This window comes from Pieris napi, chromosome 12, assembly GCF_905475465.1.
Source record: "Pieris napi chromosome 12, ilPieNapi1.2, whole genome shotgun sequence".
NCBI classification, from domain to species: Eukaryota; Metazoa; Arthropoda; class Insecta; order Lepidoptera; family Pieridae; genus Pieris; species Pieris napi.
Window position 1 is genome coordinate 11,533,236 of NC_062245.1, and position 23,645 is coordinate 11,556,880.

A 23,645-nucleotide genomic window follows, 5' to 3' on the forward strand; every position below is an offset into this window, starting at 1 on the left:
AGTCTAGACAGGACGGCGACGGGGCGGACATTAATAAATCCTCTATATCTATATATGTCATGGTTGTCTTGGAAGAATTCCAAAGTTTTAAATACAGCCTAAATATGAATTATGGGCTAAGTTTTCCGAGAAATCCTTGAACTTTCTGTATAAACAAGTAATGCATAAAAATATTAAACAGAGACTGTTCCTTTGTTTAACTCGCAAATAACATATTACAATCTTAAACCAACATTTCATATGCAAACTTTGTAGTTTTAGGTAACGAAGATATATATAAAAAGTGCGTGCGTACAAAGTACACATGTCAGAAGTGAAACTTCTTTAGCAAACTAATTTTTAAGTCTTCTTCATATTTATACAAATCTAAAACTTTAGATTTCCGAGACTTAAAGGGAGATAAAAAGGAAAATATGTTAGGAATTCAATGAATTTAATTTTTTAATTTATTTCTTCGATAATAAAAACACGTGGTATTGGTAAAAAGAAAAACATATGGTTATTTTGCATAAAATATAAAATGCTAATATTTCATAAATTATCTTTATGAAACTTTAATTTTAAAAATAGAATTACTATACGGTACTTCGCCCTTCTCACTCGCTCTCAATCTGCATCAATCGCTCTCTCCCTTCTTCGACAAAAACGCTGCACATCTTCGTGATGTTCCGTAAAAACTTTACCCACACCTAAAGAAGTTTCACTTCAAAATCCACGGCCTCTTTCAGCGACTCCAACCGGCCGCTTGGTACCGGCTGATCAGAGATCTCTAATTTAGGAGACCAAGCCACCGGAGTATTCAAATCATAATATTATGACAAAATGTCAAACATTGCCCAATTAACATGGTATTTTATACAATGTCTTCAAAACGAACAAAAAATGACCTTCAAGGCATTCAAAACAATTTTACGTGGCAAATAAAATAACATTAATGTCACTAAGAAACTGGTTGTATTTAATCCGTTGGCGCCTCAATTAACGAATATCGCAAATAAATTAAAGGTATTTTATTTGTTACTTTCATTTATATCATGAGTGCATTTAATTAAGTATTTAAATCAACGTGTTGAGAGAGCAGAACAGTGTTGGCCTAGTAGCTTCGTGCGACTCTTATCCCTAAGGTCGTAGGTTCGATCCCCGGCTGTTAACAAAATATACTTTCTTTCTATGTGCGCATTGAACATTCGCTCGAACGGTGTAGAAAAACATCGTGAGGAAACCGGCTTGCCTTAGACCCAAAAAGTCGACGGCGTGTGTCAGGCACAGGCTGATCACCTACTTGCCTATTAGATTGACAAAATATCAAGAAACAGATACAGAAATCTGAGGCCCAGACCTATAAAGGTTGTAGCGCCACTGATTTATTTATATTGTTTTTATTTAAATCAAAATTAACTGTGACTAAAATACAACACTTATCTGAACACAAGGAGCCCTTCGTATAGCCCACTAAAATATGACAAGAACCATAATACAATCTCCATAATGCGCAGTAGCTTGAACTGTACGTAAATGTAAATCTATAAGCATAAACTTCTTATACGCTATAAATACATTCATTTTAAACCATTTTTAAATGTTTTTTTATAGAACAGGGGGCAAACGGGTAGGAGGCACCTGATGTTAAGTGATACCGCCGCCCATGGACACTCAATGCCAGAGTGCTCGAGAGTGCGTTGCCGGCCATTTAAGAATTTGTACGCTCTTCCTATAGCGCTATAACTACTAGAAAGATTTTAATTACACAATTATTTCGTAGTTTAAATAAGATTATAAGACATCTCACTGTCCGAGATAACAGAGCTCTTAACTAGAAACATTCTGAATACATTCTGAATGTTAAGAGTCTAGTTACAAGTCTTTATGACAAGGCTCTTTGCCTCAGATTTTGTGTTATTCTTTACGTGACTAACCTTCTGTGCCAGATGTGATTGACGTGCTGTTACGTTTTCCCTAAAGCCGTTTCATACGCATCTTCAATACAGCTAAACAACTTTTCATATCCAACGACGTTCCGTGGTCATTTGAACGGCAATGCAATTCACCTCTAAAAAGCTTGATGTATGCAGAATGCGAAATTCCATATCACCTCGTCGTTCATTACACATACAAAGTGCTTTTCAAGCCACTTACTGCTGCATAACGTAGACTTTTTGCCGTTGTATATGTTTCATGTACTCCCAAGCAAAATTAGAGAATTATCACTGAATAAATTCAAAACTCCCGTTAAACGTACATTAAACCTTGGGATTGATTTGCTTTAGTTGAAATAATTATGCTTTGTACAAACAATTTGTATGACTCAAAACTTGGCGATTAAAAAGAGTGGCGAAGTCTTGCCAGATCCTCTTGCCCGCTCTTGACTTGCGAACTGGTAGTAAATGTAAATTTATAATCAATTTAACATCTCTTCTGTTGACGTTCATAAGTGTACCTAGTTACCTAAATGACTCTCGGGTCATTTAAACATTCAGAGTACAAGCTCACTCTCATCTATGTAAATATACAATGTGGTTTCTCTCGGCATTAACTACTGTAGCCTACGTGTATCTGATACTCAACGTCACTTAATGAGTACTTCGTATCACGTAAAACAGTCACGTAACGACTACACCTGCTCTTTGCCACGGTTTGCCGACAGCGTAATTGATCAATTTGGATGCGAATTGCGAATCTCCTAAGGATAAACCTTTGTTAGGTCATATTAATACGACATTGGGTTTCGATAGATCGATTAAATTACCTTTAATTCGTTAATTGATACGTTTAAACGTCTTGGATGATTTTCTTGAGGTTTCCAGACTTATGGCAGGGAAAAACAAATTGTATTCCTATGCATAATGTTCTTATGTATAGTCCCATTGTAGAAAACTTAAGTGACAAGGAAATTGACGGGCCACACCGCTCGCAGGAACAATGACAAACAGGGAAACGAAAGAGAGGTCTTCCTCTTGCACGGAGAACGAGATAAAAGAAGTTGGTGGAGAAGATTGGGAGAAAAATGCTCAATATGGAGCGATGGAGCCAGTTGAAGGGGGCTTAATTATTATTATTAATGTTTTGTAGCTATAAATTTAAAAAATAGATAGGCCTTTATCTATTTTTATGTACTGCAAAACTAAGATTTGGTAGAAAATAAAACTGCAGAGATTCAGAAAGTCTTCTACTTAGCCCGAAATTAGTTCGCATGTCAAAATAATATATAAACAAAAAAAAATAGTAACATTTTGATCGTTCCTAAAAACTTTTCGTGAACAAATTTATATAAAAAAAATAATTTCTAAATAATATATTGACATCCTTTTTACCTATATATAAAATAAACAAAACTTGCATCTATGTTATTTATGTCACAATCTAAGAATGAATCTCATGATTTATTACGATATTCTAACAAACGACAGACTATAAAACACACGGTAAAACAATGGTAAATTGCGAAGGTCATATACGTGACTTTGAATACATGATAACAATTAAAATATACACAAAAGCCGGCAACACACTTTCGAGCCCTCTGGAAATGAGTGTCTATGAGCTGATGTCACATAACATCGGGTGTGGCTCTTGCCCCCTATTCTATCTAAAAAAACAGAAAGACTAGAACTTACGTTTGTCAAAATCCAACACGTTTTTGACAGGAGTCACACTCCAAACTCTCTGAATGTCACCCTAATCGTACAGAATATTTTCGTTGTATATTGCACATTAGAATCCGTTACTTAATTTATAAGTTTTAATCAAACCATTCCCAAATTCGTTTTATACCATGTAGATATGTTAATTAAAGAAAAATCACAACCTTAAAGAACATTATTTAACAGTTTTCTGTAATGTTCTTAATATTTTCCTACATTAATTGATACATATAAACATATTAATTAATGTATACCATATAGTAACTAAAATTTGATAAAAACAATCCTTATGCTAAAATTTCAGCTCGATCGGTACAGAACTTTTTGAGTTTTTGAAGCGTACACAAACTAACATAACATACTAGCTGATCCGGCAAATGTCGTTTTGCCGTGTATATCATCTATAATAAAAAATAGGGGTTGATCGTAGAGGGGTGAAAATTAGGGGTTGTAAGTATTTTTAATGCTGTATCATAAAAAAATATCTTGAAATTAAAAAATAATAATTTAGGGGTGGACTACCCTTAACATTTAGGGGGATGAAAAAAAGATGTCCAATTCTCAGACATACCCAATATGCACACAAAATTTCATGAGAATCGGTCAAGCCGTTTCGGAGGAGTTTAACTACAAACACCGCGACACGAGAATTTTATATATTAGATAGATATAAGCCTCTAAGTATCTACCTATCTAATTACTTGTGCCAGACTGCTATCATTTTAAATATTACAGTTAATAAGTGCTTAGCAATGGCAATGAAGTTAAAACAACCTACGACCCTTTGAAGTCAAGTTCACAGCGTAATCAAGATTTTTACACTTGCGTTTCAAAGTGAACTTGAAAGCCTTTGAGCTCAGGCCTTTAGGATTTAGGGCATTTGCTTAACTTAAAGATTATGTAAAGGTTACTGAGTAATTAATTTAAAAATAGCGTTTTTCATATATGATTATTACTAAGACAGTCGATTCGCGAACATCTTAATATAAAACGAGCATATCGTGGTCGGCAATTGTTATACTTGGCGATTAAAAGAGTGGTGGAGAGTTTAATGCCAGTTCTTCTCGTCCATTCTACGCCCTTGATTTGAGAACTGGCAGTAAATATAAAATTACAAGTATTTAATACTTAATATGTATTTCTTTATTGACGTTTATAAGTGTATTGTGTCACCTAACTGAATAAACGATTTTGCCTTTGACTATGAATTTAAATAGAAACCACCGTAACCATGGTAACAGACATAGAACCTTTAATCCACGTTTCTACGGAAAGTTACGGGTCTTCAAACATAATACAAAAATTATAATACGTCAAGATCTCAAATCAAAAAAAAAGATTTTTCCGAAAATCGAATGCGACCCAATAACCCAATCGAACCACTGTACCAGATCTTCATAAATTAACACAAGAGTTGCATAATGTTCGAGAAACGTGAGCTCATTTGTGTCACGACTAAAACACAATTTACAACTGTATAAACCAAAATATAACAAACTATGCGGAAATTAACATGACATCACTCAATTCTAGAGCCTTAAAAGTCGGCAATACTATCGAATATGTTAAAAATACTTGTATATAATATTTATTACCATTAAATAAAAAATAAAGTGTCTCTACAAGCTTTTAAGGTCTGGGCCTCAGATATCTGTATCTGTTCCATGATCATTTGTCAATCTAATAGGCAAGTAGGTGATCAGCCTGCTTTGCCTGACACACTCGACTTTTTTGGGTCTAAGGCAAGCCGGTTTCCTCACGATGTTTTCCTTCACAGTTCAAGCGAATGTTAAATGCGCACATAGAAAGAATGTCTATTTGTGCACGGGAATCGAGCCTACGACCTCAGACCTCAACACTGCTCTCTACATCAAAACATCTGTCTTAAATCTGTGTCTTTTAATTTTTAAATTTAAATTCTGGTAATAAAAATAATTATTAGGCAATTCTTAATCTCTAAAATGTGTGAAAAAACTTCATCAAAAACTAAACTATTATAAACGAATTGTTTGATATAAACATTAAATTATTCGTGTTAATTAAGTGTAAATTATCAACACGATTGTGTAGGTTTAGCTAAATGACATATGATATCGAAGTTCTCGTATATAACCTTGTAAAAGGTTCTATTTTAAGGCATTTATATACGCAAATATTCAGTCTCTGCCGAGCATCGATTTTTAGGAGCAAGACATGCCGGCTACCTCACGATGTCTTCCTTTACTATAGGCTAATTGCGCACTAAGAAGTAAAAAATCAATGGGTTTATAGGCGGAGTGCGAAAATACAATCCCGGATGTTACAAGCTACCACTGCCCAAACAATTTCTGTTAACTTTTCATGTTTAATTTTTTTTTTAAACAAAATTTAACGTTAACTCGTTAAAGTCGGTTAACTGAGTTACTAACGCAGTTAATTAAGCGGTTACGTTAAATTATCCTGTGTTTCATAACATAGGACTCTTGTATATTAATTAGCGGACTAACTAGACTAAACATTGCTAATAAGACATAAATGAACTCTCAAAGGATGTCATAATCAACTACTTTATCCATAAAAACTTAAAAATATAAGTTTAAACACATGAAAAAATATTTAAATTTAAAAACAATGTCACCACAAAAATAAAATAAAATATTTGAATTTTAGTAACTTACCGGAAAAGCTAATTTTCGTTTCAACCGGCATTATATATTCCAATAACAATTTGTTTATTTCTATCCTTGAGACGCGTGCTATTCCTCCGCTCGCTGATTATACACTGACAAAGTACAAACGCGATAGTACGCCCGCGCGGCTCGCGTCCCGATACCTAGCCTTCTGCATTACAGCCAGGCTTTGAGGGAATTCACTTGAGCCTTTTGTTTCAAGATCCTTAGAAATCGATTTTAACACTTACATAAAGTAAATTGAAATCTCAAATACCAATTAACTACGCGACAAATATTATATATACAAGCCTGCTTATAAAATTACAATTCGATTAGGTACTACGTAGCAATTACGACTGATGTTTCGTAGATTTTAAATTTGGAATCAAAGACAAATAGAATTGCAGTCCCCTTATAAATCTACGACTCGTAGAAATTACGACTGATGTCTCGTAGATTTTAAATTTGGAATTAAAGACAAATGGAGTTGCAGTCCCTCGTAATAATGAATTTAATTTTAAATTGTTGCGTGTGTGGCATATAAAGTAGATTATATTCCCTTATCATTTCACCAATTAGATATAAAGTCTATGCGCTATAAATACATTCAAAATGTCTATACGATAACAATATCTTAGGTCAACGATAAAGCCATTCCGCACATACTTAAGTTCACCTTTGATATTCCTTTCACTGTTCACGATATCCAATACGCGAATATTTATTACGACTGGCGCCAATAAAAAATAACCTTCACAATGTAAAAACGAAATACGACAAAATAAATTACTTACAACATTTCCTATTACCTCTCAAAGTAACTAACTGATTGATACCCGTTAAATTTGTTATCTATGGTCTTAAATAGGATTGGCCACGGGTATCATTAAACAAATAATCGTTAGAGTTTAATCTGTGATATTAACTTCTATAGTCTATACACAGAGCAAAGTATAATAAGATTAATTAGATATAACAGATAAACATTAAAAATACTTAAGATATTTGTAAAATTATTTCAACCAATATAAATCTTTATTAATCACGCTTAGAGCAACTGTCTTTTTAAACATTTTTCTCTGCTTGAGAGCAGCCCTGCGATTCTGTAACTCACTTTTCGAACTCACAAGGTGAAAAGGTGGGAGCTTGTAGTTTATTGTTTATCAGAATGCCAAATCATAAAATGACTACTTCACCACTGATTTGAGAGCGACCGCCGATGCGAAAACCGCTGTGTGAGTTCGAAAAGTGAGTTACAGAATCGCAGGGCTGAAAAATGTTGTTCAAACGGGAAAAATAATATCCTTTTGTTTTAACGCTAAAGTTATCTGGAGATCGATCCCAGGGACTGGTGCGAATTGAAATCTTTATGAGCTGGTTCATTTATTAAGAAAAGATATATCCATGTGAGCAGGATCGTGCCTTTGTATTAAATCCTCTCTCGAACGATGAAGGAAAACAGGCATACCTTACGCCTGAAAATCGACTTATTACACTGCTGTGGAATTAATATATAAACATATATGTCATGTATTAAATCTACTATAAGACAGAAAATTTAATCAAACTTTTAATTTGCTTACTCGTCTAAGAAAACCAGCGAATGGCGTGCTAGCTACACATTAAAATCAGTGCCATTTAGTTTCAAATAACTGTAGAATAATAGGCATGGGAGGTCAAAAGATAGTTGCAACAATGAAGATTGCGTCAATAGATATACCTAGAGCAAGATATAAATCATGGCTAGATTTTCCTCCAAAACAGTATAATAGTATAATACTGTACTGTAGAAATTAAGTGATAATACACTATATAATATATATGTTTGCTGATGAGCAATTTTTTTGCAACTGTGGAAAAGGGTTGCGTCTATTAGGTACCTTAGTGACAGCAACATTCAAAGAATATTGATTCATTATATAACATTTGTACACTCATAAGTGTAAAAAAACAATATGCCTTTTTTATAGAACAAGGAGATAAAAGGGCAGGAGGCTCACCTGATGTTAGGTGATATCACTATCCATGGACACTCACATAAAGCTCGCGGCTTGCCGATCTAACGATTAGTACGCTCTTTCGTTGGAGGTTCCTAAGAAGGCTTGGAAATCGACGAACACCACCAAATAGAGGTGGTGCACAGCAAGAACAATCCGTTCAGTTGTGGAAGGACATCGAGGTGAAAAAAAAAATCTTGGGGTATTTTTGTACGTTATAAAAGGGTGTTAGCTTGAGCTAATAAAATAAGACGTATTTTCGACGTAGAAGTATTTTTTTCGAACTAATTCTTTCATTAGAATTCCTTGTTAATTTACTATAAAGTCATTAAGAAACTAGTTGCTTTCAGTCATTAATTCAGTTTATAAAGTGACTTCTAGAAATTCTTTCAATAACAATAGATTGCCCCAAAAAATTCTGAAATTAGTTTGATTTAAACGGCCTGGATTGACATCAACTTTTACCCCTACACAGTAGCCTATCAGGCACGCGATCAGACAGATCCGTGTCCGAGAAGGCAGCAGGGGAATGTCAAATCTCTTATTTCCTAATAAGGGACTTTATTTCCTTAAAAAGCTTGGCTCCCGCCATGCCCGGGCGACATCTATGGAGATATCCTCATGTGTAAATATTGAAGGCATGACAATCATAGCTTAGCATTCAGTTGGGCCAATTTCTTTTATATCGGGAAGCAGATAAGGCTCTGCTGTTACCGCATCCCACCTAAGGCGATTGGTGTTACAAACCTTGGGGTTTTAGTGGGTATGCACAATGAATTTCCCAAAATAAAGTCTTATTAAAGCTGGATGGGGCTTTCCATATGTTGAATTGAGTATATTGCATTAATACTGCATGCATCGATCTAAATCAACAAGATAATTTAATATACAACTCTAAGTACTGTGAGCTCATTAGTGCTGCCCGCATTTGGAGACAAATTGATTGAGGATTGTTCAGGTCAATTTAAAACTTTCGCTATTACGAGTAGTGCGCATTCATTCTATTGAGTATAACGATTTGAAAAATATTATGTAACAGATCGTCATTTATCATCCGATTAAATGACAAGAAACGCAATAACTTAATGGATCTATAAACGTAGATGCATAATAAAGTCATTTTTCATGTATAATCATGTATCATGCCAAGGGAAATAGTATATTTTATATTTATATACACTTGTATTCATTCGTTTCATAGCAATCACGGGAGTTACGCCCCGAGAGTATAGCCAGACGTAGGAACTCTCTTCAACTGTTACTTGCACTGATTGCAGAGTTTCTTGTCGGTTCTTCTTGCCCGCTCTACGCCCTTGACTTGCGAACTGGTAGTAAATGTAAATTTAGAATCAATTTATAATATTTTCTGTTGACGTTCATAAGTGTACTTGTTTACCTATATGAATAAAGTTATTTCGAGTTTGAATTCGTTACACAGCAATTAACATTTCATTATTTCGCTTATATTCTATTGTTGTACGCGAGTGGTTAATATAGAGTAAACATAAAATGCTCTATTATTTAAAGCACCCCGATGCCACAGGAACCGTGCAAAACTAATAAAAAAAATACCAGCGGCTCTACTTTTTTAGGTCTGAGCTACTGTTCGTGATCTTTCGTTAATAGACAGGAATGTGATCCTTCTGTTTGACACACGCGGTCAAGTAATAATATGAAATAATAGTAAGTGCATGTTATGAATTTATTAAAACACATCACATATAATGAAATTTTCTACAGTTTAAGTTTCTAATTTTCTAAAATATCTGTCAATTACGGTCGACAACATATCAAAAAAAAACATACTTAACTTTATTTATTTTATTTATACAACGCTTTTTTTAATTGATCAACCCACCACGAAATATCATGCGCTGGATCACTACCGTTCATTCTGTTGTATCCGTCAAAATACGAGTGAGAGGTTCCTGAAATCCCAAATTGGTTTTAGCAAAGGGATTTTGAAAATTCTGTTGAGACCCTTAGGAAAACTTTTGGGGAAATTTTCATTAAAATTCATCACATTTTATACAATTAGAAACTACCCACTTCGGTTAATACTTATACGAATTTTAGCATAACAAAAGAAATGCAGAGAGTACAAAACAAATAATTTTCTTAGTACTCAGGTATTTCACAAGCACATCTGTTTACAATGGAAAGTGTTAAGTGCATAGCCGCTGACGCTACAAGATTCCGCAATATTATACCGTCAGAAATATAATTTTAAGAAATTAATAATAATGCAATAAATATTGCTACATATGTAACAATTATTATTAAAACTTCTTGGTTACATTAGGGTTTTTTAATATTTGACAGTATTAAATATTAGAGTAATGAATAATTTATAAATGACCAGCGCTGTGGAACAGTCTGCTCGTCAGCATAATGCTGAGCCAGGGCCAGTTACAACCCTTTTAAGTGTGTCATGCGTGTGTACATCTGAAAACGCACCTTGTTCTTAAAAAAAAACTTCGTTTTTCTTTCTTTTTAAATTTTTTTGGGTATTATTATTTCGTGTTTCTCTGTGTGTGTGTGTGTCGGTAGTAAAAAAAGTTATGTCTAAGTGTTTAATGTGTATAAAACTTGGTATTGAAAGCGTTATGGAGTACTAGTCCCAAAAAATTCACAGTCCAATTCCACCGTTTTGACTACAGACCACAGTCTCTTTTCATCACCGTGTAAACACAATTTGACAGAAAGAGATGAAAGTGTGTTCAGTTAAAAGAAAAAAGGGGTTAGTCGACATAGACAAATGTTACCTTCGTCTAGGCGTGTTGTGTAAATAAGAAAGCATGTTAACAAAAACGTCAGCATTGTCTATTAAAAGTGAAAGTGCAAAGCTCAGTAACTGTTCTATACGAAGCTTGAACTAAGTTATTTAAATAGAAAAATAACTTTTCAAATGAAATTTTTGCATACATTTTTAATAAACCAGTGCGTAGTTTCTTTTAAACTATTTTCTTTCCTCTTAAAAGAGCCGACAAAGATTTATAAAATATCTAGACTTCATTTATTTATTTATTTTCTCACAAAAACTTTATAAGCAAGTGACAGTTATATTCTTACTTCTGTTAATGGAAAAAGCTATATTATTTTTGTTGATTTGGTTATGCACTTCTTGCACGTAATATTCAAGTGAACGAAGTCGCGGGTAAGGGCTAGTAAATATTGACATAGTACAGGTATAGTTCGATGACCGGCGGACCAAACAATCCTTGACTCAACCGGAAAGCACGTATTTAACACAAATCCAGAACCAAAAAGGGCTCAGAGGAAATACCTAGCAAAAACTTAACAAGCCAATAATTACTAAAAATCAGATAATTCAATCGGTTTTTGTGTCAAACTCAAACACAAAATAACTTTATTCAAATAGGTAAACAAGTATACGTCAAAAAAGAAGTTAAATTAATTGTAAATTTACATTGGCTATCAGTTCACAAGTCAAGGGCGTAGAAGAAAAGGCCGGCAAGAAACTTTTCGCCACTCTTTTAATCGCTAAGTTTTGTGTCATACAAATTCTTTGAACTGGAGCAAAACAATCCCAAGGATTATGGTCATTTAAATATTCGTCAAATTTATAAAAAGCTTTATTGATTAATTTACGTTCAACGAGGGCTTTGGATTTATACTTCACTTATATGCTTAGAAGACCAGTTTTTATATGTTCGCAGAGTGAGTTCACAGTAGCGATATTGTGTATCTTATGTATGTAATGATATATTTTATTTTTAATCTCGACATTATCGCATTGGCTTAGTACTGTAATGATAGTGTATGTATTTTAATTCTTGAATGTGTACTAAAGTGTAAATATCCAACACAGTTTTATCAACTTTTATTTAAAATATAGTATTATGAGAAATAGCACCCAGAACAAAGTGCCATGCACCAGCCATGGACACTCCCACCCGAACCGATTAACCTAGAAGTACTCCTATCTATCTGTTTTCATCACATCGTAAACACAATTCGACAGATACAGACGATAGAGTATCAAAGACAGTAAAATGTTGCTATCACGTTTATCTGTGATGTTTAAACGTCTGTGATTTATAATTTATCTATGGACCGCTATCTTAATATTTATATATTAATTTTCCCATAATTGTAGACATATGCTTATATAGACGATTCATTGTTACCCTTTCACCGTCTTACTAAGTCCCGTTAACTCCTAGGGGACTCAGGGCATTGTTCATGTTCTATTTATTGTTCATTTTTACTGTGGTAAACTTATCGTCAAATGGTTATTTCATATAGTTTTTAGTTAGATTATCACGCTGTAGAAAATCAAATAGAAATAAAGAACACAATTTTGCACATTATAAAAAAAATTATTTAAATGTAGAAGCATTTAATTTTATTATTAATTTACATTTACTGCCAATTCTCAAATCAAGGGCGTCCAACGGACGTGAGAATAGGCAAGCAGCTCGTCAGTTTTTTTAATCGTCTTTTGACTATCTCAGAATCCATAGATCGGGAGATTTTATTATAAAGGAAATTTTATATAAATGCAAAAAACGTTGAGCAAACAGTCTAGTGGCGTCGGGAATAAAAAACGTATTTGATTACTTTTATTATAATCAGAAACGTGAACTGTAAAAGGTGTCAGTGAATACTTTATTCAAATCGAAATTCGAAATCGAATAACCTAAAATAGGAAACAAAGAAAACCAGCGAAATTGATGTAAATAGGACTGATTTAAATTTACAAAGTAAACAGCCAGTTGCGAAATATTACTCGTTCAAAACAACGCGTCATCTGTGGACATATTCGCGGAATTTTAATGTTTTTTTCAAAACTAGCCAGTAGGAGATATGTATGATGATGTAAGTAAAATACATACATGCGTAGTACAATAATTTAAGCTTCTATTACTTTAAAATAGTTTATACTCGAAAATAAACTATGCAAATTAGTGAAATTAAATTATATATATTTTGTACACTTAATTAATCTGTTCATATTTATAAGATAATATTTTATTTGCAATTGAAAGTTCAAATAAAAAATTGTCTTGCTCTGAAAATAAAGTTTTTATTTTAGTACCAACACACTATACTAATTAGGTTACCCTACCTGAAAATAAAGAAACGACAATCAAAGTCTATTATTAAAATTATCAATTCCTTTAAGCTTTTTAAAATAACCTCACAATTAAAAAATATTGAATTCAATCCCGATGACTTTGCCTTCTGTAAACTCCAAACCAACTGCTTTTGCCAATCGCGATGGCCGCTAGCACCATCTAGTATATAATAAAGGAACTTAACTAACTTTAAAATATGTAAAGAGACTAGTTCTTTACATATTTTTAACTTTTTATTCATAAATCAGCCTGATTGCACTCTTTCAGCTGAAGTTTCGTCTCATTCTGCCAGATTGTTTTTACGCTGTGATGAAAAGAGACAAGACGAGAGAAAACGGTGCAATGCGGCTTAAACTTCGAGGATTATCGCAGGAAGGAAATCTTAATAGACCATAGAAAAATATTTCTTTTCGCTCAACATTTACTGTTTACCTTAGCCTTCTGTGTCTTAATAGGGGTCACCTCCCAGCAAAACCATAGTGGGCAATGAAGTTTGATCACCTGCTTACGAAAATAATTGAAATAACCAGTACGTCTGCTTCATTACCCACAGGCAGTAACGAGTAAGAAAAGAGGCAGCAACTTCAAAATATGTCTCTCTCTCTTCGGTAGCTCATGTCTAAGCGCCGTGGTTAGCAAGGAAAGAGAGGACAATCTGTTTTCACCGGTTTCTGTACAGCGCCTCATATGTGTATGGTTTTGAGGACGATGAGTTTTACATTATCGCTCCAAATGTACAATAATAATGTAATTCATATGAATAAGTCATAGTATCAAAATCATTCAGGTATTATATTACCGGGGGATTCGGTACCCGTTTGTTTTGACTGTTAATCACCGAGGTGTGACACCGCATCAAATGTTTGAGCACGATCTCACGAAATTAAATATCATTTGATTTGCGATATCTACGACCTATCATGAACGTAATAATAAACATTACTGGCTTTTCAGTTATCAAACGTTTATCTTTCGCGTGCCTTCGTCTCGTAAACAATACTAGAAATTACGAAATAGACAAATATAAGCAGCGCAATGTGCTGCGGGATTAATTATGATTATTATTTGTAAAGTATATAATAGTGTAATTATATATATTTTTTTATTGTCCTTTTCACTGGTTACATATTTTAATTGCTTTGCTTTGTTCCATTAGCTTTGTCTAACTATATGTCTTATGTAGTTTTGCACTTCTTGCGCTCACCTTATCTATTTTTTTCTCACATTAGTTGGAAGAAATTGCTCGAAAGTTGCCCACCTTTTTATTGAATAATTTTAATTTCGCTATATTTCTGTATACTTGCAACGAAGTATTAAGCGTTAGATTAACCATGTCACAACCATATTTCTGTCATATAAATAAAGTTTTAATTTATTTAAATAAATATAATATGAAACCTAACTTCTTTACAAAACGTTCTATTTTATATAGACCAACATCAATATGCTACAGTAAGTGCTACAAGCCGTATTAGTTTCTAATTTCTGATTTTAATTTTGTAAAAGAGGGGCGTAATAAATGCCTTAGATATAAGCTAGATAACCAAGGGCATCGGCAAAAGGCACTGAATTAGTAATTAAACACCGTTGCATGTTCCGCGCCTGCGCAAACAGACGAGCAAAGCGATAGCCCGTAATGATTTCAAGATCACGTTTCAGGTATATCATATTACCTGCCATGTTCGTCAAATACCACAATTTGTGGAAAGGGTCAATGACCCTTTATTGCAAGCAACGTTTTCGAAGTAAATAGCATTCGGGAACGTACAAGAGTATCAAATTTTCAGAAATTAAATAGGCGTCTTAATATTATCTCGCTCACCGTTCACATTTAAAAAACTGTTAAACTGGCTACTGAACACACCTTACGCAGAGTTGGAGATGATGAAATCTAACAAACTCAAAATATCTTTATTCATATAGGTAAACAAGTACACTTATGAACGTCAAAAATAAGTTAAATTAATTGTAAATTTCCATTTACTACCAGTTCGCAAGTCAAGGGCGTAGAGCGGGTAAGAAGAACTAGCAAGAAACTTTCCGCCACTCTTTTTAATCGTTAAGCATTGAGTCATACAAATTGTTTGAACTGGAGCAAATCAATCCCAAGGATTAGGTTCATTTAAGTATTCGTCAAATTTATAAAAAGCTTAAGATAACATATAGTTACACACTCATACACATTCACTCATTCACTCAGATGCATCCACACACTACCGCGAGTTACAGCCCTGCGATTCTGTAACTCACTTTTCGAACTCACACAGCGGTTTTCGCATCGGCGGTCGCTCTGAAATCAGTCGTGAAGCAGTCATTTTATGATTTGGCATTCTAATAAACAATAAACTACAAGCTCCCACCTTTTCAGAATGACATTCACGACTGATTTCAGAGCGACCGCCGATGCGAAAACCGCTGTGTGAGTTCGAAAAGTGAGTTACAGAATCGCAGGGCTGGTCGGGAAATGCTATCTGTAACTTGTTAATAAATGTAGTAATCTTTTTTATTAGGTTTCTTACGGAATACCTAGCATGTTTCGCTGATTTTTTACTCAAAAGGGTTCCCAAATCTCACAATTTTAATTCATAATAAATAAAAAATAGCCTGAACCCGAGTACTACATAATCAGGATTACATTAAGACTAGCCGATCCGGCAAACGTCGTTTTGCCATGTATATCATTTATAATAAAAAAATAGGGGTTGATCGTAGAGGGTTGAAAATTAGGGGTTGTATGTATTTTTTAATTCTGTAACATAAAAAAAATAAAAAATAAAATTTTATCTATAAATAAAAAAATAAAAATTAGGGGTGGACTACCCTTAACATCTGGCGGGCTGATTTGTGAATCTAAACCATTCCCAGATCCCCTTGAACACACACAAAAAATTTCATCAAAATCGGTCCAGTCGTTTAGGAGGAGTTCAGTCACATACACACGCACACAAGAAATATATATATTAAGATGTCATTATGACATTAAGGCGTGAAAGCCTCCTTCAAAATCTTCCACGTGTCTCACATCCTCGCCACCATTTCAATCCACCCCTCTATACCTTTTATTCCAGCCAGGGGTAGTGCATACTTGTAATTATTTTTATAGTTCATACTAAGACAGTTTATGAGAATCAATGTTTACAATGTAATTATGTAATTACGCATCAATATGGCTTATGTAAAGTTATTTCTTTTTATAACTAAGACGATTAGCGACGTCAAACATCGCGTTCATAGAAATGAGACGTCATTGCGTTAACCTTGAACTTATCTTAGCTTTAAGACAAATGTAAAAAAGTTTTTTTTTTAGATTTTTTATAATAATACTCTCTACTTCCTGCACTTGTGCCTCCAGGGACTTTTCTAGCTTACATTTTTATTAAAAATATACATAAATTAATTACTCATTCGTGTTTAATAATAAAATCGTTAATAACACTTTTGGAAGAAGAATAAAGACGGGAAAATTTAAAAACTTTTATATTAAATTCTAGATATGCTAAGTTTTCAGATTTTAGGCGTAAATAAAATTTAACTGTAACTTAAAGAACTCTCTTGTTTCATTCACAGGTTTTTAGTTCATGCTTGTATTATTTTAATACTTTATAGAACTAGGTAAGATTCATAGTTGTTATAGAGGGGCGTCAATTAAATCTAGATTCTGTAGCTGTCAAACCATTTCTTCTGTATGAAGATTGACATATTTGACAGCGCTCAAGACAAGCTTGTGACTATGAATGTTTGATATACGGGACTCATATGTCGTGCTTAAGGCCCTATCCCAGCACAAATTGCTGTGTCAGTGTTTCGGGGTGGACTGGGGGGCGCAGTGGAGACTGGAGAGCTAGAGCACACATGCGCGCCGGCCCGTCATAACAATTAGTTTTGTAAAACATTAAATTAATGTAATTATATACATTTTCGTCACAACATGAATTCAAAGTGTCAAAAATTTGCTATATTTGGATACTCAACTCCACCATTTTTTCCATACTTCAAGAAACGATACGAAAAATGGAAAGAAACAATGTACTTTTTTGGAGTTTGGCAACCGGATCGGTCGTTAATCCTGATTCTGTGAGATTCGAAGGACGTAGATTTAAAATGACGACTCATTGGTCTAGTGGTTAGTACCCCTGACTGCGAATCCATGGGTCCCGGGTTCGATCCCCGGCTGAGGCGAACATCGATGTGATGAGCATTTGGTGTTGTTCTTAGGTCTTGGGTGTTTAAATATGTATTTATATCTATCTATAATATGTATGTATATCCGTTGCCTAGTACTCATAACACAAGCTTCACCAGCTTAGCATGGGACTAGGTCAATTGGTGTGAATTGTCTTTTAAAAAGAAAAAAGAAAAATGAGTCTTCGCCTTCTTCAACTAATGCCGTTAAATATTGTCTGATATTATACTTAAATAATTCAACTTTCATGTGTAAATTTCAGTGAAAGTAAATGGCATAGCGCTGAAACAACTAGCCCAGCTCTCTACAATAAATTGGAATATATCGCAGTTACACTTGCCATCTCCCAAAAGACATCCTGCTTAGACTGGGTGAGACCGAGTGTTCACTGGATGATTGAAAGAAGTTCTAAGCCCGTTATGAAATGGTAAGTCTCCAGCTCATTTTTCAGCAATCACCTCTTAAGTACAGGGACTAAAACATGACGAACGAGGATATTTCTAAGGCTTTACAATTTTAAAAAAATTATCACAAAGAGACGCTTGACGTGGTAAATTCAAATAAAAGACGGATCCCTTTCATAACTTTCTATTTGAAGGTCATGTACGCCGGACCTCTCGAATGGTGGCATGGTTTTATATCAAGCTAATTTAGATTCCTAAATATTAATTAATTTTTATTTTGTATTCGTCATGAAATTGATTTGATTTAATTTGATTACAGTCTACGACAAAAAGTTACTGTACCAAAGTTGTAGAGAATTTAATTTGCAACAAAAACTGTTAACAAATTTTTTATCAAATAAATAGTTTAAGAGATATATCGTGAATACCATTTCAACCCCTATTTCCAAGATGGCGGCCGTGGGACAAGGGTGGCGACCCCACAAACTTGTTTTTAGCTTTACACTGCACACCCCTACACATAAAAAAAATAAAATTGCGTCCTCTAAAAAACGCAACCCCAAATGTAACTTTTCAATGGACTAAAGGGGAATAGTTTGAAGTGATGCAGGCTAACTTAATGATTTATTGAAATGTCTTAAAACAATGTATACTAGTATCTAGAAAATACAGTTCTAGGCTTAAATAATTGTGTCACAAACTTAGGAACAACTGATATGATAGGTTTTGTTACCTGTACTATTAATATAATATCTTTTATGATACCTAGCAATCAGAACCGTTCGATAATTAAAACTTTGCCATTGTAATAATGCAAGGAATAAAAATAAATAATTCCATTTTGAGTTGGGTATTTATCAGATGTTGGCAGATAGTTGTATTTGAGAGCTAACTGACACTGACACCTGACATTTCAAGATGGCGACGCTAGTACCAATTTAAGCCGCCAAGAAAAGTATATGGCACTGGCCTACGATTAGTTACAGGACTACAATAAATCTAGTCTTCAGTCTAGATATGTTTTGACTAGTCATAGCAATTATAAAATAAAATAAAATATGTTTATTATGGAACATAAGATACATGTATCACTTATTCCACGTCATTAAATTTGAAGGCCTACTCATGGGCAAAGAAGACAGAGGGTGTAGGCCGAGAGAAAAAGCCGGCGTAAAAAACTCTCGGTACTCTTTTAAAGATAGAAGATAGAGGTCCTACAATAAATAAATCGCGTGTCAAATGACAACAAAACTTTTTATCGTGCCCCGTTTCCGTAACTTGCGCAATCAATTTGGCACGAATCGGGAGAACAATTTGGAAATGAAGCGATGAAAATCGAAAATAGCTTGAAGGCAATAACTGGCTACGACTCTGCACTTCATTGTCTTAGGATTTCAAGATAATGTTTCTTAGTGCACTATTTTTCATTCCATCAACAGTCAAAACTTCAAGTTTCCAGTCCCTGGGGTACAGGTACCTTCTACGTTACAGATACCGGTAAACATCTTGAACATTAAACAAGGGAGTGGGGGAAAGTTTGCGCAGCGCGGGACACAAACGTCAACTGATTTACCAATCACGCGATCGACACGTCACTCTCCCGCCGCCGCGCCCCCCCGCCAGCCCCAAGTGATACCTAAAAATCGCTTCTGCGCAGGCATTTGTTCAAGATGTTTGCCGGTATCTATAAATGGGAATCAAAAAGGAAAAAAATAGTGTGTATAAATTAGAGACACGCTATAATAAGCGATAAAACGCTTAAACAATCAACCGATATTTTTAAAAAGAAATAAAATATATTTCATAAAACGCGTTATAAAAATTAAAAAAACAAACAGGAAAAAAATTGGATTACAAATATTGCTAAATTCCCGCTAATTAAATGAATAACATGAAAAAATATCCTTATTTCAATTCAGCAAACTTCGAGTTTATTTTGATTGGGATTCGATTTAATTCTTGCTCTGACGTCGAAGGAAGCTCTACCCTATAACCAAATCAAATTCTAAATCACAACCTATACATCGAGGAAATTACGTCATATCCTGTTAAATACGTAGTGATTCACATCCTTGACATAATTTTTTGGTTAATTTTGTTCTTCTTTATTTTTAAGTTAGTCCCATATCGAACGAGGGTACGTTCATGGGCTGGTTCTGTATTCAAAATTCAATGCTATTCGTACAACTCGAACACAGTAGACCTACGCGGGCTACACTTAAAATTCGGAAAAAATAGAAATACCTTTTTTGTATCTTTTTTTATGGCACGCGAATTCTCGAAAGAATTAATTGTTTTGTATGTATAATTTTCTGAGGATTGTGTTGGACATAAAGAAAAACGAAAAATTGAAAAAAAAATCAAATTTCTTAATTTTTTTCAGTTTTTTTGGTAATTTCCATCACCACCTTCACATTTTCCACGTGGCCCAACAGAGCTCTGCATATTTCACATAACAGATAAATTGTCAAATTTAATTTTATTATTGTGCATATAATTCTACCTGATCTGGGATTGTGTAAAAACCTCAACACGTTACAACTCTTAATATTCTTAAATTGTCAATTTATTTAACGCTAAAGCGGTAAAATTGTTTTCAAGGTTAACCACTCGCGATACAAAATTAGTTTTGGCATTTGAATGCAAACACACGCTCCACGTTTTGAATAATAATATCAATTCAAGTCTAATGTACAAAAGAATATTTTAATATAATTCTTCATATATATATTTCTAAAGCAACTCTGTTAGTTATTTTACTTATTCTTAAAAAGTCGTACGTTAAGTGCTCATTTGTCGCTTTTCATCACAGCCTAAAAACAATTAAACAGAAAGAGACGAGACACTACATTAGTAAAAAGAGTGCAATTAGACTATCTATTATAGGAATACTAATCAGAAGTAAAATATATATTATCTTAAGAATTTGAACTCGCCTTAAACATTTGTTAGCACATAAGAAATACAAAAGAAACGATTTGACCAGATAATAATAAAATCAGTTTTAAATTGACAAAAACAAATGCACAACAAATATAAAATTAACTAATTCACAACGTAAAATTTACGTTTAAACGTTATCTTACTTTCAATTACTGGAAATAATTATCGAAGCGACATGAGACAACCTTGTGGGTAAGTAATTATAAATAAAATGTAATACACAAAAAGGAAATTGAACTAGTAAATAGTTTTAAAAATCAATAAAAAATGTGTTCTAAAATTAAATTTATTTCATTATACTACTTAACATGAAAAGAATACCGGGCTTGACAAAAAGGAAATTGAACTGCAATTTCCTTTTTATTTTAAAAATCTATAAAAAAATGTGTTCTAAAATTAAATTTTGGTCATTATACTATCATGTAAAGGATCCCGACTCTGTATGTCAATAGTCCTGGGCTTGACAAAAAATAAATTAGACTGGTTTTAAAATTCAATAAAAAATGTGTTCTAAAATTAAATTTATTTCATTATACTACTTAACATGAAAATAATACCGAATTTGTAGGTCAGTCCTGGGCTTGATAAAAAGGAAATTGCAGTTCAATTTCATTTTTATTTTAAAAATCGATAAAAAAATGTGTTCTAAAATTAAATTTATTTCATTATACTATCACTTCCGTTTTTCCCCGTTTTCTATAAAAACAGTTTGAACGTTTTAATTTTGTAGTTGCTAAAACGAGGCATAGATTAATCGTGCATGTCCAACTGAGCTACGATGTTTGGCTTAGACTCAATAGCTTGGTAATTAGGTCGAGACTCGTGACCGAAGAGGCTTTAAAGTCGTATAAAGCTGTATTTAGTATGAAAGAGAATCTAGTAACTTATGTTTTAGTAAATGAGAAGAAAAGAATCTTTTTAAATTGGCATGCTCATTTTACCTTCATCAGTTTCATAGTTTTAACTACTTGATGCGAACTTTGTTTCGCCTTAATATGATTTTTTATTTAGTACCTTTTTACAAACCATAATTTTGCTATGCAACCCCCATATGGGTTTATTATGGGTTCGTTAAATAAAACTATTTTTTAATAATTTTCTTAAATTTTTCTCCCCATACAACCAGGGTTCAATGAATAAAGTTTAAGCTTAGGAGTTGAATTTTATGTCATACTAGCAGACTCGGCCAAACGTTGCTGCGGCTAAGGTTTTTGTAATATTATAGTAAACTATTTAAGGGAAACGGTAGGAGAACACCAGTCATAGAGACCAACATGCTTTTTTGGTGGTTATGCCATTAAATTGTAGCTTATGTGAACCGTTGGTACTTTCAACATAGCGCCATGTGTTAGAATTGCGACTATCAAATAATAAACAAATAATTTGCAATAAAATAGTATTGCGGCTATAAATTAAGATGTAAGCCATCCTATCTTTTAAGTTGGATCAAACTACACACGGTGTGAAAATTTAATTTAAAATCGGTTAAGTAGTATAGAAGCCCATCGCGGACAAACAACGTGACACGTGTTTTATATAAATTAAGATTTAGGTACTAAATTTCGTTATCGAGATAAATGTTCTAGAAACTTAGCTAACGTACACCAAATTTTTTTATAAGGTCATACAAAACATTATGTCTCTGGCAATCACAAGAACACAATTAGCCAAGTGCATAATCGTGTACATCTAGCGTAGTCGTAAAAATTTTCATACATTATGTTGAAAGTAAACATTTTACGCCTTCTCAAACCTACTCATACCGTTGGCTACTGTACACGGTATTAGTAGGTACATCGCTTACTGCTTACTGCCGGTGAAAGTACAATAAATTTCGGATAAAACGATAAAAACATGACTTCACTCTTTACAAACAAAACTTGTTTAAAGAAATGAAATTTATTTAATCTGAATGTTTAAAGAATTATATTGTAAATTTAAATTGCAAACGAATTTATGACGCATTTTTTTGAATTCTTCTGCTAATAATACATAATTTAAAAGTATTTTTCGGGTAGTGAATTTGAAAAGGCTTTCCCAATGTATGGGATTATGGGGCCTATAACGGCGTGATCGAGGTATAACGCGCGAATCACAGATAGTACGACGAATAAAATTACTGTATTCTCACATTAAACGTATATTGGGAACCAATCTTAATCCAATTACAGAGAAAGTCGAAGACTTAATAAAATAAGACCCTTAATTGTGTATTATCAAATATTCCTATTCAGAATATCGTAGAGTCACGTCACGCTTCATCTATGATAAAATGCCGATAGAGTACACAATGGGCGCAATCACCTTCTATGAACAGTTAGACAAAACCTTCGCTTCACTTCCTCATAACTGAGATGAAGTAACGGCACCGAGTTATGTAAATAACGTAACGAAGGCAATGTCAGGAACCGGTATTAACTAGAACAGGATTTTGCTGATTACAAGTTCAAAAAACGTTAGCTTTACTTTCGTTTGAAACTGGATTAATCCTCGCGTAATTATAGTTTTCTAAAAGCAAACTTAATCCGGACAGTTTCTATGAAAGATAATATTTCTGACATTGCTTTTGTTGTCTAAATTATATTTTTAAATATAGAATACATTTTTGGAAAACAAATGAGCGTCGCACGATTGTTCGACAGCATTTCCTATATCCTCAAGTAGTAACTTCCCTCCTAGATATATCAAGTGTTGCAAGTGTGGGCAGATTTGGCCTAGTGGCTT

General features: G+C 33.6%; 1 protein-coding gene across 10 annotated transcripts in view; it reads right to left on the reverse strand.

Annotated features, from left to right (window-relative positions):
• The window catches only part of LOC125054611 (restin homolog), a 54,469-nt gene that overhangs the window by 27,779 nt on the left and 3,045 nt on the right, over positions 1-23,645 (reverse strand). For 3 of the 10 annotated variants that reach the window (XM_047656613.1, XM_047656612.1, XM_047656611.1), the window contains exon 1: positions 6,299-6,440. The exons of 6 other annotated variants lie outside the window; for them this stretch is intronic. In XM_047656613.1, the coding sequence (XP_047512569.1) occupies positions 6,299-6,329 (31 nt within the window). In that variant the 5' untranslated portion in view covers positions 6,330-6,440. Of the gene's footprint in view, positions 1-6,298; positions 6,441-23,645 lie in introns of those variants that run through there. One more of the 10 variants, XM_047656616.1, reaches the window with a different exon arrangement.